The sequence below is a fragment of the Aplysia californica genome, unplaced genomic scaffold, assembly GCF_000002075.1.
Source record: "Aplysia californica isolate F4 #8 unplaced genomic scaffold, AplCal3.0 scaffold00001, whole genome shotgun sequence".
NCBI classification, from domain to species: domain Eukaryota; kingdom Metazoa; phylum Mollusca; class Gastropoda; order Aplysiida; family Aplysiidae; genus Aplysia; species Aplysia californica.
In genome coordinates, this window is record NW_004797271.1 from 4,692,909 (window position 1) to 4,708,632 (window position 15,724).

The window sequence follows — 15,724 nt, forward strand, 5'->3', positions numbered from 1 at the left end:
CAACCCCCCCCCCCCCCCCCCGAAAAAAGGGACCCCCCCCCCCCCCCCCGTCCCGTCTTTTCGTTTGGGAACCGACTGAACGAAGAAAACGCAAACCGTGAGTCTGAGGGAGGTCTCTGGAGCCGGTGCAGTGCTGGGTGACAGCGGCCAACTCGCCGACCCCGGGCGTGACGGATTGCAAGTCACGTGATATCGATTATACTGATGCCTCACCGCTTCCAGTTCCGGGATGGTCCTTCGCGAACAGCTCTCTAGAGAGATCTAGAAGAGAGGAGACAAAACTTCCCCGTGGTCCCCTACCTCAGGGACAACACCTCCTGCTGTTCTGCCGCCTCAGCAAACATTCTGAACGGTATAAAATAATAATAGTATGTCGTGCTGATGTAGACATGAAAATTTTTTGTACCCCCATCAGCACCTCTGACGCACCCGCCTCCCACAAGCCTGACCACGTCCACCAACCAACGGAAAGAATCCTGTATCGCCAATTGATTAACCATCTTTGTCTTTACTACCATTTTAATGCCATAAATTAGTTTCTTTTTTTTTTTTATTTATTCCTTTTTGCCTTGGCCTTTATGTGCTTGTCTCCCTGATACAGGAAAAGCTATTGAGAACTTTTTAGTTACATACTGTTATCAGTGCTGTTCACACTTTCGTTATAAATGTCCCCCCCCCACCCCCCCCCCCCCCAAAAAAAAACCCCACAACACACAAACAAACAAACAACCCCACCCAAAAAAAAAATAAACACACAAAAAGACAAAAAACGAACACAAAAAACAAAGAAAAACAAGCAACAAAACGAATGAACTAAACTAAAGAAAAGAGATGTATATTATTATGTCTATTGTTATTTCTCGTTTCTGTGTCCTCGTCAAAGTAGTATTTTATAATGCTGAGAGCTGTTTATGCAGTGAAAGCCTTTAAATACATTTCTTTTTTTTTCTTCTCCGGTTTACGAGAAGTGGGTATGCCCAGTCGTAGCCAAGCTCATTTCCGAGGAATTCTTCACGATTCTCTTCCCAGTAGCCCAGCGCTCAGTCTCCGTTTGAGCTTTTCTGGCGTTATAAACTCTCGTTAAACGGCGTTTTGACGTTTACCATCAAGTAGGACGCTGATTGAATCCCTGCCGTATCATAGCAACAAGTAAGCCAAATCACTGGCTCCTAGTGAAGCACCGTTGGCATGACTGGCCGCTCGCGAGGAAAAAGGGGATTTGGGGGCGGGGAGGGGGTGTGATGGGGATGGATGGGTAGGGTAGAGGGGGGGGGAGAGGGGCTGTTGCTAGTGTGTTTGCCTGTTTGCTCTGGCGTGAGTTCGAGTACTTGAGGTGTTTTCTTAAAGAGGCTCCTTTATGTGAGTGCTTATTGCTTTGTGTCAGTTGCAGATTCTTTCTCTCTCACTCATTCTCACTATCTCTCTCTCTGTCTCTGTCTCTGTCTCTCTCTCTGTCTGTCTGTCTCTCTGTCTGTCTCTCTCTCTCTCTCTCTCTCTCTCTGTCTCTCTGTCTCTCTCTCTCTCTTTCTCCCTTTCTGTCTGTAACAGTGTGTCTGATTCTGTTTGCGATGGTAATGATGATGATGGCTTGGATGGTGGTGGTGGTTGTCGTTGTTGGTTATGTTGACTCTGTGTGTGTGTGTGTGTGTGTGTGTGTGTGTTTGTATGTGTGTGTGTGTGTGTGTGTGTGTGTATGTGTTTGTTTGTGTTTGTTTGTGTGTGTGTATGTGGGTTTGTGTGTTGATATATGTGTGTACGTATGTGTGTATTTGTGTGTGTGTATGTGTGTGTGCATGTGTGTGTGTGTGTGCGTGTGTGTGTCGTCTGTGTTTGTGTGCTCGTGTGCGCTTGTGTATTTAGTTTTGATTGAAGTTGAGGGGGGGGGGGGGTATATGTGTTTTTCTGTATATTCACGAACAAGAGGCGCTTTGGGAGGGTGGATTATTTTTTCCGCGTTATCTCTTTTACGTGCATTCTGGGTGCCTGTGAGTGCACAGATTCTGTAAGGCATCTCTCTGAAACATCAATCACGGGCCGATTCTCTGTTCAGACTGTCTCTTATTGTCAGAGTATTTGAACAGTTCGAGGCGTTATGTCTTTCTTTCATATCCCCTGTGTCTACAGCTTCCGTTGAGTTGGCGCCATATATTCTCATAGAAAAAGCGGTAAAAGAATGTATTTGAAGCTGTTGACATTCTTTGTCGTCAGTTTCTGGTAGCCATTTCTGTAGTTGTTTTTCTAGCTTTTTGAAGTCCCCCTCTTAAGGTTTGCACAGCTTTTTTCAAGTTAGTTGTGAAACGTACAACCGTGGCACTCAATTGACATGGTATTGAGAGTGTGCTCTCGTCTTTCCGGCAGAGATTTTAAATAGTTCGCTTTTCTACTGTTGATTCACACCACGGAGCCGGTGCAGTGCTGGGTGACAGCGGCCAACTCGCCGACCCCGGGCGTGACGGATTGCAAGTCACGTGATATCGATTATACTGATGCCTCACCGCTTCCAGTTCCGGGATGGTCCTTCGCGAACAGCTCTCTAGAGAGATCTAGAAGAGAGGAGACAAAACTTCCCCGTGGTCCCCTACCTCAGGGACAACACCTCCTGCTGTTCTGCCGCCTCAGCAAACATTCTGAACGGTATAAAATAATAATAGTATGTCGTGCTGATGTAGACATGAAATATTTTTGTACCCCCATCAGCACCTCTGACGCACCCGCCTCCCACAAGCCTGACCACGTCCACCAACCAACGGAAAGAATCCTGTATCGCCAATTGATTAACCATCTTTGTCTTTACTACCATTTTAATGCCATAAATTAGTTTCTTTTTTTTTTTTATTTATTCCTTTTTGCCTTGGCCTTTATGTGCTTGTCTCCCTGATACAGGAAAAGCTATTGAGAACTTTTTAGTTACATACTGTTATCAGTGCTGTTCACACTTTCGTTATAAATGTCCCCCCCCCGCCCCCCCCCCCCCCAAAAAAAAACCCCACAACAACAAACAAACAAACAACCCCACCCAAAAAAAAAATAAACACACAAAAAGACAAAAAACGAACACAAAAAACAAAGAAAAACAAGCAACAAAACGAATGAACAAACTAAAGAAAAGAGATGTATATTATTATGTCTATTGTTATTTCTCGTTTCTGTGTCCTCGTCAAAGTAGTATTTTATAATGCTGAGAGCTGTTTATGCAGTGAAAGCCTTTAAATACATTTCTTTTTTTTTCTTCTCCGGTTTACGAGAAGTGGGTATGCCCAGTCGTAGCCAAGCTCATTTCCGAGGAATTCTTCACGATTCTCTTCCCAGTAGCCCAGCGCTCAGTCTCCGTTTGAGCTTTTCTGGCGTTATAAACTCTCGTTAAACGGCGTTTTGACGTTTACCATCAAGTAGGACGCTGATTGAATCCCTGCCGTATCATAGCAACAAGTAAGCCAAATCACTGGCTCCTAGTGAAGCACCGTTGGCATGACTGGCCGCTCGCGAGGAAAAAGGGGATTTGGGGGCGGGGAGGGGGTGTGATGGGGATGGATGGGTAGGGTAGAGGGGGGGGGAGAGGGGCTGTTGCTAGTGTGTTTGCCTGTTTGCTCTGGCGTGAGTTCGAGTACTTGAGGTGTTTTCTTAAAGAGGCTCCTTTATGTGAGTGCTTATTGCTTTGTGTCAGTTGCAGATTCTTTCTCTCTCACTCATTCTCTCTATCTCTCTCTCTGTCTCTGTCTCTGTCTCTCTCTCTGTCTGTCTCTCTCTCTGTCTGTCTCTCTCTCTCTCTCTCTCTCTCTCTGTCTCTCTGTCTCTCTCTCTCTCTTTCTCCCTTTCTGTCTGTAACACTGTGTCTGATTCTGTTTGCGATGGTAATGATGATGATGGCTTGGATGGTGGTGGTGGTTGTCGTTGTTGGTTATGTTGACTCTGTGTGTGTGTGTGTGTGTGTGTGTGTGTGTTTGTATGTGTGTGTGTGTGTGTGTGTGTGTGTATGTGTTTGTTTGTGTTTGTTTGTGTGTGTGTATGTGGGTTTGTGTGTTGATATATGTGTGTACGTATGTGTGTATTTGTGTGTGTGTATGTGTGTGTGCATGTGTGTGTGTGTGTGCGTGTGTGTGTCGTCTGTGTTTGTGTGCTCGTGTGCGCTTGTGTATTTAGTTTTGATTGAAGTTGAGGGGGGGGGGGGGTATATGTGTTTTTCTGTATATTCACGAACAAGAGGCGCTTTGGGAGGGTGGATTATTTTTTCCGCGTTATCTCTTTTACGTGCATTCTGGGTGCCTGTGAGTGCACAGATTCTGTAAGGCATCTCTCTGAAACATCAATCACGGGCCGATTCTCTGTTCAGACTGTCTCTTATTGTCAGAGTATTTGAACAGTTCGAGGCGTTATGTCTTTCTTTCATATCCCCTGTGTCTACAGCTTCCGTTGAGTTGGCGCCATATATTCTCATAGAAAAAGCGGTAAAAGAATGTATTTGAAGCTGTTGACATTCTTTGTCGTCAGTTTCTGGTAGCCATTTCTGTAGTTGTTTTTCTAGCTTTTTGAAGTCCCCCTCTTAAGGTTTGCACAGCTTTTTTCAAGTTAGTTGTGAAACGTACAACCGTGGCACTCAATTGACATGGTATTGAGAGTGTGCTCTCGTCTTTCCGGCAGAGATTTTAAATAGTTCGCTTTTCTACTGTTGATTCACACCACCACCGCCCCCCCCCTTTTCCCAGAGAGGTGTGTTTGTGGGAGGTGGGGGGGGGGGGAGGGGGGCGGGGGAGGGTGGGGCGGGGAAATGTGGTCGTCCGATTATATTGTTTATTGATAGAATGAAAGCGATATCCCAAGTGGGGCGTGTCGATAGCTAATTTAGTATCATACTGAATTATGGTTCATACGATCCTGGTTCGAGCTCCTAAAGGAAATCTCAGCCGTGTATATTTTGTTCTTTTGCTTATCCTGGTTTTCCGTCCTTTCAACTGTCTTGTTGGATATGGGCTTTTGAATTTGAGGACCAGCATCTTATATAGCCTTTCGAACTTTAAGAGAGGCGTTAAAATAATACCAACACATTCCAAGCGTTAAAAAATAGCAGGTTGAAATCTCATAGTTCGTTTACAGAACAAAAAGAAAATGTCTATGGTAAAGCAGAAATTTTGGAAAATGCCCCATTTCCATATATTTATTCTCTTTGACTACTTTTACTAATAACTTTTGTAATTTCTACTTTCAGAGTTTTGTCTTCAAAACTACTGGCATTTACACAGCATCTGCCCGTGTAAGCAACGACTATGGGTCAATGGAGAGGAACATCACCATTGTGAGTACAGATTTATTCTTGTCTAAGAGTTTGATTGCTTTGGTTTTTCTTTCCTTTTCAAACCGGTATCAGTTTATAGTTTTGTGCAAGGTGGTTTGAGTTTTTCCTTTGCCCTCTTGGACGTTTCTTACGTTAATGTGTTTTTCATAATGTATTATAGTTATGGCTTTTTTCTTTTTCGCCTTAATACAAATAGAATCTTTCTCCTTGTAGACCAGCACGTTGTTTTCCCAGTTCTTGAAAAGGTGGTGGTTTTTATTTTTGGTTTAAAATGTACAGTTTGTACGTAGCAAAGAACACCGTCTCAGCTTAGCTCGATTCAATCGCCAGCATAAAGCACAGTCCACGGAACGAATAGTCTTACCCTGTGTCTGTGTAGTCTGAGCTGTCTTTTGACCTTTTTTCCTTTTTAGTTTTTATTCTTGGAGCTACAAGACTCTTTGAATTCTCAACGTATAGATGTTCTCCCTTTCTGGATTAGTACGCCACCGTTATGCTCCCAGCAAAGCAGAAAAAAATAGATATTTTTTTCTCCCCCTCACTTCACCCGGTCTTTGGCTGATGGGAAGTTACGTCAATCGTGATAAGATAAACCAGTCGTTTTTTGACCCGGTCACTAACTCAATAAAGAATTCATGAATCAGAGTCCTATATCGAACGCCGTGTACTGCTGCAAACTAGACCACTTGCTCGCTTCATGCAGCCTACATTGCAAGATATACTCTTTGGGTTTAGAATTGCACAGCTCCGTGCGAATAAAATATGCTGACAGAAAAGTCTCAAAGTGGATATTAGCCTCTGTTGCTTTAATGGAATGGCTCACCCCGGAAAATTTGGCTGAACTTCGAAAATTAAGTTTCCCAACTTTTTTTTCGGGGAAATTCGCCTCTTGTGTTTAATTTTGCCAGTTGGTCGACTGAGGCAGCCAGGCTTGAGGAAGGCTCTTAGGGGCTTGATTGGCCTCTAGTGAGTGAAATGACAGTGCTGTGGCCCCGGGCTGCCAGAGTGGGCCTGGCTCTTTCCCCGCGGTGCTCGCCCGCTCATCCTGTTTAATGGGGGGCCTCTTTGATGCTTCAGGTTAAGAGTGGAATCATGGCTAATTCGATAATGACATTTCTCGCCTCCTTGTCCCAGTTGCCATGGAGAGTAAGTATCGGCTTTATCGATGGCTGTCCGTGATTTAAACCTCCGCAAGCCGTCTTTTGTTCCTGAAGAAAAGCTCCTCGGTGGTTTTGCTTCGCTGCGGGTCGATATTATTACCATCATCACTGCCTGGCTGGCGAGTGTATCATGGACATTGACACCGTGTTCTCTCCCCCCCCCCTCCCGTCCCCACCTGATCAAAGCTGTTGGAATGTTGTCGAAACAATAACTATTTATGAGTTTCCCCAATTCCTCAATGACTTCATTGTTTGTTAAATCTCTTCTTGAATATTTCTAAAATGTATGTAGGATGTATTTATCCCATTTGTTGGTGTGAAAAAGCTATACTTTTGTTCCCGCTTTTCTTTCTTTCATTTTATCTCCCTTTCTCTCCCCCCTCTCCCCTCTCGCTCTCTCTCTCTCTCTTTCTCTCTCTCCCTCCTTCTCTCTATTTCACTCCCCTACCCCCACCCTTCCCTCTTTATTCCTTTTTTTTACATTTCTGGTCCTCCATTATTGTTCTTGGGCTTCCCGTAAGATTGGATGTAGTCTTAATATTCACTGGGTGTTTGGTGTGTGCTATATTACCTTCTGCTTCTTCTGCTATTGTTTTCTTTGCTATTTACGAAATGTGGCCATTTATAATGCCAAATTTCCAGTGAACTGCAACTGTTCTATTTTGATTGTTTCATGATAGATCGATTCCACTCGGAATCTGAATGATTATCGAATAGCCAGGTGACTGACAGCCATCTTTGTCTCCTCGTTTTGTCCTCAAAACGTTTTAATTGCTTTACTAGACAGTGACAATGTTGTATTACCTATTGTTTTGAGATTTTTGCATAGATTTATGACTTGAAACTTGTTGTCATGATTTCCTCAATGATATTTTCTAGCTGTGTCTACGACCTCACGGGACTCTCCCCTCACTGTTGGGGTTTTAAACTGGCCTTTAAAGTGTTGTGAGCGGCACATTGTACAGGCACATTGATCCATTATGTTTTCTCAACATGACTTTTACCCTTAAAGTATGTGATACTTTGTCAATTATTCATGTTGGTTATTTGACATACTTTTTATGGACTGCATGATAGGATTTTAGTTACAAATGCCTTCTACAGAGACTAATCCTTGGTATTACGTATTTATGAATTATGCAGACATTTTTAAGGTACTGTCCATAGTTCTTGAAGTTATATAATAATTTGTTTGTGTGTGTATGTGTCTGTGTGAGAGAGATAGATACAGAGAGAGAAAGAGAGAGAGAAATAAAGAAAGAAAGAAAGAAAGAAAGAGAGAGAGAGAGAGAGAGAGAGAGAGAGAGAGAGAGAGAGAGAGAGAGAGGGAGAGAGAAAGGGAGAATTAATAATATGTCCTAGAGCCGTATTAAGATGAGTGTAACGGTTGTACATAACATCACGATGTGGTCACATCCCCTTTGGTTCCATAGGTGGTCTTGGATGAACACATCCGTGACGTTGATGTGCGCCTGGTGGCTAGTAACCCCAGTCTGGCCCGCACCCACAAGTGGCTTCTCTTTCACCTCACGGCCATCACAGCTGACCGTCACAGCACGTCCATCAGAGTGGACTTCCGAGACGGCATCGTCAAAACGGCCGCCGTCAAAGAAAGACAGAACAACATCTCTCCGGCGGACAAATCTGTCCCGACCTTGTTTGCCAGCTACACCAGCGGTTGTAACCTGAGCCTACAGTTTGACCACGTCTATGAGACGGAGGGAGTCTTCTCCCCTCTGGTCACTCTCTATAACAACGTGTCCTCCATGACAGTGTCCGTGCTACCACCCATTACTGTCCTCAGAGAAATCTCTGGCATCAAAATAAGGTCTGATCCCTTTGGTCCGGTAGGGACCTACATACCATTTTTACTTACCTATACTTCAATGTCTAAAAATGTCTCGGTGTTTTGGACAGTCTATAACGAGTCTGGGTTCGAGGTAGAGAGTAAGAAAACCTCGTCATTAGGAACGGCGTTTCAGTTCTCTAGTACAGGACGGTTTAAGGTGACGTGCACAGTCTCTAACCTCCTTGGGTCTGATTCCACCTCGTCTTTTGTTGTCATACTCCAGCCAATTGGAGATGTGTCAATGTCATGTAAGGTCAATCCTTATATAGAAATAGAGCAAGAATTTCACTGTATTGCTGTCGTTGAATCAGGAACCGATTTCAGCTTTCATTGGGACTTTCAAGAGAATTCTAAACTTACCCGTGTTGAAGTTGCGAACCGGACTTCGAGGGCGGAACACTTGTACTTGTACCCCGGTGTGTACAACGTGGGGGTGAAGGTGTCCAACGCATTAGGCGGTGTGACCCGCTCTTTGTCGCACAGCGTGCACGTAGAGATCCCCATCGAGTGCCTGAACGTAGTGACAGAGTCTCCCTCCGTGCCGGGCAAGTCGGTCAACATCATGGCCTCTGCCACGCGAGGCACCAGCCTCACCTTTGACCTGGACGTCGGAGAGGGACGGAAGTTGGTACCTCAAGAAGTGGACACAAGCGGCGATGTGACCATCTTCTCTGTGGGCTGGAACTTTGCCCGTGTAGGCGTGCACCGCGTGACTGTGTTTGCCTACAACCACATCTCCAGCGCCTCCCGCACGGTGGACGTGCATGTGATGGAGATGCCGCCAGAGTTCCGCGTGCACGTGCTGCCGGCACCGCTCCCGTCCTTCAGGACGCTGGTCGCCAGAACTCTCCAGGGTGAGCCAGGCATGGTTGGCTTGTCTGCAACATCTCAAAACCCCTCATGTATAGCTGGTTAGATCCCCTGGTACGCAGCAGTTACTAACTCGTAATATGTATATAACCGGCATGATGGATTGGTCTTCAGAAGTGACTCACTTTTGGTGTGTACGTCTAGCTTGCTTTCCCCTGTCACTTAGATACAATATGTTTGTGAATGGCTTGAAATAATAAATACTATACAGACGCCTACTACTTGTTGTAGGCTTTGCTTTTGCAATGTCGTTGTGGAGAGGGCATGTCAACCTATTTATTGTCTAGTAAAATGGCCGATAAAGTTGGACATGACTTGTGTTTGCAACGTTGTGGTTGTGATAAACCTTTGCCTTTACTAGCAATGACAAATACTAGACTCAACTTTGAGGTTTGTGTCTTTTCCTGAGTTCGGATATTTGATGTTTGGCAAATTGATACTAAATGCTGAACAGAAACTCGGTGCTTTTGCATGCCTTTGATGACATATGTAGTGTTGATCGAATTTCTACTCTACGCTTGACCTAATGTTTTGTACTACCATGATTGAGGTGAATTTTTTTTTTTGGTACTAGCTTGTTATACTGGACTCTGGTGTGCTTTGGTAATTCTAGCATGTTGCGCCAAGTGCAATCATATCAAGGCAGATTAAAAGTTATAGTGCCGCTTTAAATTTGGCTTCAGTGATGCAATTTAATGTTTTTGTTTTTCAATGCATAACGTGTGTCATATCGCATCTGGCATTATCGTAGTTGGTTTGTTTGTGGGAGGGGTGTTTGTTGTTTTTTTTTACTCGCACAATAACCTTGCAAGCACCTTGTACCTGCCACCAATGGGTTTTTTTCACTTAAATTCTTTCACCTCTCTTCTAGGGCGGTGCTACTGACTGAAGTGTCTTTAGGCTATTTCCAAAGGGGGGACATTAACATATTCTTATGCTCAGTAGAATTGTAAATGGGCTGATTCTTCAATGTTGTGCTCATAACTGTGCCTGAACTGCAACGGGGAACTGCTGCTTTTTTCTTTCCTAATCCTTACTATCGTCATTTTCCTCTACTTCTTTTGTATGTTTATCACATTTTTGTGACCCGCTATTCCCGGGGGGCCTTGATTGTCGAAGCAGACTTCGTGCTATTGAAGCTAGAGAGGTGAGCAGAGTAAGCCTGATTCTCTGTAGGGACTTCTCTGTTGACATCCACCCCTTGGCACTCATATGATCGTATGCAGTTGCGAGCACCGTAAAAACTCTACTAAAACAAAGAAATGATTGTAAACGCAGGTGAAGTTGGCCTGAGCTCTACTTTCAAGCCCTGCAACTGAATGGGTTCTTTGTTGTGGTTTTTTGTGATCACTCTGCCTTTTGTTACACCTCTATTAATGATTAAATACTAAACAAACGGGCGATAAAATGGCCGACTCGGCTAACGTTGACAGCACTTGGAGGAGCACTTTGTATACGCTAAGCCTAGATCGGGCCAACTCATTACCGTGATCATAAACACGTTAGTCCTGTTTTAGCTCAGCCAGTCGGGGGAAGGCCAGAAGCTTATCATTTTGCCCGTGTGCTCTTATGACAGGCCGGTGGGCGCACACCGGTGGCGAGGCGAGTCGTGCAGGTGGAGATCGCCGGGCCGACAGGACAGGGAGACGTGTCAGTCATCAGTCAAACTGAGAACGTCCGCGGTTCACCTGTCTCTTCCTATTTCTCGACGGTCTGCTTTGCCCTCTTTGCTCCCTCTCCCCTCTTGTAAAGACCAAAGTGTTGTGCCGTGTTTTAAGCGGTTGGTGTGGCGAGCTATGGCGAGTGGCTTGGCCTGGCGTAATGCACACGTTGAGTACATCTTGAGTGCCATGTAAGTTGCTCTTTTCTTTTCCAACTGAAAGTTTATTATAAATATTTTATGCCCACATCCACATAATTACATAATTTAGGAAGCGGGTGGTCTCGACTCTGCCTTGCCAGAGCGGGCTACCCAGGGCTGAATGTGATACAACATCCTAGCAGATACAGAGCGATACTCCATTACAATTCCCTCCCCACTCGGGAATCGAACTCAGGTCTTCTGCGTACAATGGCTTGAGTTTAACCTTTATGCGGAGACACCTGTTCCAATTGATACAGTGGAAAGAACGAACCCATACTTGACTATTTTATAATGACCACCAAGTTGACTCTTTTTAATGCTCTTTCTTCAAGAAATACTCTTCGTTAATATTAACTGTAAGACGTTGGTGGACAGACAGGGAGTTGGTATTGCTTGTATCGAGTACGGACAAGTAATTTCAGTTTTGCCCACACAGTGGAGTAGATTTTCATACACAAATACCCACACGCTTAGAATGAAGTTCTTCCCTCTGTCCTGCTTCTAGAGCGTGCGTGACTGAAAGTTTACAAAATACTTTGTGTTTGTATACATGGGCGATTGTGGTTTGTTTTGTCTTATCGCCGTAACGCCCAAAAGAATCTTCTGCATACAGACATAGTAGGACTGGCAAAGTTCATGCTGATTGGCGCACTGATAGCTAGTGCCATGCTGGACTGCCGCGGTGCAGACGACCCTAATTCAAATCTCCAGCGTGTTTTCTGTTGTTGTTTGAAGAGTTTGCACTGGCACATGTAAGTTGTTATAGACAAATAAGTGGCGAACCTTGACCGCCGAGGTCGGTTTCTGACGTAGTGTCATCAAAATAAGACTCCCAAAAGTCTGTTAGAGAATGACGTTAATTTTGGAAGTCTCACCACCCCAATAAGCTTACTTTGTGGAGAAGAGTTAAACCTATAGCTTAATTATCGTAGCTGATATTCCAAAACATTGTTTTTGGTAATGATGGTGCCAGTTACAAAGTGACCAAAAATAGGAAAATATTTTGATTTGAATATGAATCTGTAGATTTTTATATTGTTGTTTTTGGCCATTTATTTTGTTTTGGGTCAGGACTACATCTGCTAATGTTGTAGAAAAAAGGTTCCTTGATTAGAGGTTGGAGATTTACCAAGGGGAATTTGTATCTTAGACATTATATGCACGCTCCCACTGGTAGATCTATGTCAATATGGCAAAGCGTGGTGAAAGGCATGACACTATACACGACTTCATAGTGTTCATAGCTGATTGTATTATTTTCTTCCTCATGTCTTTGATGTGTCTCCCGAACGAGCGAACTCCAGGAAAAGCTTATTTCACAGGAAACGAAAAAACCCCAAAACAAACAACCTTCCCCGATTTTGTTTCTTTGATTCAAATGTTTATTCAGGGGGGCTGTATCAGCATATTTCTTTTGATTTCTCGCTAAACTTCCCCTGCGTATATCTCTATATTATATTTGTGAAAGTTCGTCACTTTGGCCGCCTAAAACTTCCGAACCACTTAATTTTCGAATTTGACAAAATTATTGGTAGTTCAGAATCATTTAAAGGGTGCACAGTTTCATTGAGGAGCCTGAAGTCAATGTAGTTTAATTTTGAGTTTTTCATTAGGTTCGTTTAGATTTTATCTTGGGAAAGTCCGTCTTCTAAGACGCCATTGTAAACAAGTGAGGTTTCCGTTCACTAGCCGTGCGCACTGTTTCCGCGCCTTTGAGATTCTGGAGTGTACAACCACTAAAGCAGAATAGAGAACCAATCTATACATCTATTTTATATCTGGCAACTTGGAAACCCATGTGTCACTTTTCTCTCAAGATTTATTGCACTATTCCAATAGAGTGTAAATATAGTAGGCCAGTGACTTTCACATGATGTTAATGCACCGATCATTCCTTTCATCGAAAGGGGGCCCAGCTAGTTGTAGATATTTTTTTTGAAAACGTAAGTCTTGTATAATTCACTTTCTTTCTTTCGGTAACTGCATGTATTTCATTGTTTTATTCCTGCTTATTTGTCTGTTTGTGTGTTTCTTTTTAATTTTTTCACACTTTTTTTCTTTCTGCTACATGAGTTTATTTGTGCAGGTTAAAAAAAGGGGGGGGGGAGGGTTGTTGTACCTCACCCTTGACCACTTTGCGCCAGCGACCATTGATATGCCTAGATGGCAGTGCGTGGCAAAAGGTATGCCTATTATACACGTGGCGCGCCAACTGGGATTTCCCGCACCCTTAGAACGAGCATGATGTACACGCGCATTCCTCAGTACCTCTGTCGGGGGTGTCTATTGTTCCGGTGATGAGCCGGGAATGTCGAATATTCCAGTGTAAAAGGGAACACCGGAGCCTCAAAGCGTTGTTGGCCGGTGTGAGGAGATCTTGATGCCCCAGAAGCAATCATCTCCTGTTCATGCGCTCATCTCGTCTCAGTCTTCCCTCCTACCTGCTTCCGTTTCTGCCAGTCTCTATCTGTCAGTCCATCTGTTCGCATCTCTCGTCTGTCTGCGTATTTTCTCCGTGAGTACGTCCCGGGCGCCACTGCTAGATATCTTTTCTTCCCTTTTTTCCACGGTTCATTATGATTATTGCCTTTGTGTCAGTGAACTTCCGGTTTGCCTTGTCGGGTGAATGCTCTGGTGTAATAATATGCCCCCTTTTTTGTGGTCGTTTGTACAGTATTAATGTTGTCCACTCAAAAGCATAACTGCTGTTTCTGCCCAAAGAGAGATAACCCATGTGTGTGAATCGAATGGTTGTTGGGCGCTTAGATATGGTTTCCCCATTCCCTTTTCATTGTTGTAATTACCTCAATCTGCTCCTGGCAAAATCCATGTAGATCTAGATGGGTGGCGGGAACTCTGGTGTGGTCTTACTAAAACTAAAAAATTGAAATCCAACGATTAACGTGCTGCTTCTCTCTAAAGCTGTAATCAATATTATATTCCTTATATCTAAAACTTTTCTGCTTGCGTGTCTTTGTGTTATAGTGTGATGTGGGTAATATGTGGTCTACGATTGCTCAGAGATATCGTCGACGAAATGTAGCCGTTGGTGTGTATACTGCCAACTCTGTGCTGGTCTTCCTCTCATGCTCAACTTCTTGTGTTTGTCTACGCGCCTGTCAAAGTGGCTGACACTTTGTCTCCTTATCCGCCTCCGTTTGTTTTCCAATTCTTTTGTCGTCTTTTCTGTTTGTCTATTTGTTTGTTTGTCTGTCTGCCCTCTGCCTTTCACCTGTGTCTGCTATCACCTCTTGTTCCCCTTTCCTGCCCTCCACCCGCCTGATCTGCCTTGTCACTGCAATTTATGTCTTGGCCAATGCAGGTAGACCCAGCAGGGATCATGCAGCTAGACGATCTGGTATGTGCTTTTGAGTGTTGCCAAATCATTGTTTGACTACTGAACCAGGAGCAAAATCGATTTACAAGTAGCGTAACTTGTTGGCAAGAACCAGTTATTGCTTTTGCATTGATAACAGTATGCATGCATGTGCAAAAGATTTGTTTCTTTGGGAGTTGGAGAGTGGGTGATTTACGGTTGGTTTTGTTGCACACTAAGTTTGCTCTTATTGAGATTCTATTACACAGAATGTGAACATCTTTACAGACAGCCTTTTTCAAGGCCCCGGAGCCTTCATACTTGGTAACCGTGTCCTATATAAGGAGTGCCCTCGCTGTACTTTCAGCTGATAACAAATTTCCCCACAGTGAAAGTTGTGGTAAAGACAAAATACAGATGATGTTGTGTATTTCCAGTCAATTTCCACTCACATATGGTCACGCTTTTAGCTGCTCAAGAGGTTTAGAATCTTTTTGAGTTAAATTTTGGGTTGTAAAATCGTCCATTGATAATAGCTGAATACCTCCAGGGTTGACGGGTAGTGAATTGCCATTACTGTAGACCGTTTGCTGCTCTCGTGCACTCTGTTATATTTAGCCTAGTCCACACTTCGATGTTAACAATGATGACATTGAAAATTACAGCTGTGAAGGGACACACCCCTCCCCCTAATCTCCAATTATCAACGTTTGCTATCATTGCTTTTTCCATATCCAAATAGGTTTATTGTAGAATGCAGATGCATGTTTTATTGTTTGGTTGTTTCCTTTTGTCTTGTGTGCTTTTGTAAGGAGATGCTTTTTTATTAACATAATAGTGTATAATCTTCGTATAAATATAGCTATAACTGATTGCTGGCTTGTGGAGTGAGCTACTGTATTGTTTCAACAGCCTTCATTTCTGCTTCGTCACTAACATTACGCCACAGGGCTTCCAGTCTGCCGACTTAATCTGGTAAAAAATGCGTCTTTTGCAAGCTTTTGTTAGACTTGGGAAATTTGTCTCCCTTTTTACTATTTTGGCCATTGTGGTCGGATGTAACTGTTAGTTTTTTTCTCTTAATTCATCAATCTACTTTTGTGAATTATGTTTCATGTCTGTGATTAAGTAACTTTTTAACTGTTCATTAACGTTTTTGAGTACAGAGGACTTTGCTTTTAAACTTTAAAAAATGTATTCAGTAGAAAAAGTGTTCGAAACTATACAAACTAAAGCAGGGATAAAAAGATGCAAGTTTCGTGCTGACATTTGTTGAAATATGGATTTGTATGCGTGTATGTCTATGATATATAATTGGTTATGCCTGTCTATAGCTGTATGTGTGTGTGTGTTTGTTTGTTTATATATATATATA

At 43.4% G+C, this 15,724-nt stretch overlaps 1 protein-coding gene across 1 annotated transcript in view; it reads left to right on the plus strand.

Moving 5' to 3' along the window:
• The window catches only part of LOC101851775, a gene marked incomplete in the record, with an annotated part of 239,242 nt that overhangs the window by 64,729 nt on the left and 158,789 nt on the right, over window positions 1-15,724 (plus strand). Inside the window, 2 exon segments of the mRNA XM_005088889.3 lie at window positions 5,204-5,290; window positions 7,884-9,153. Of these exon segments, the coding sequence (XP_005088946.3) occupies window positions 5,204-5,290; window positions 7,884-9,153 (1,357 nt within the window).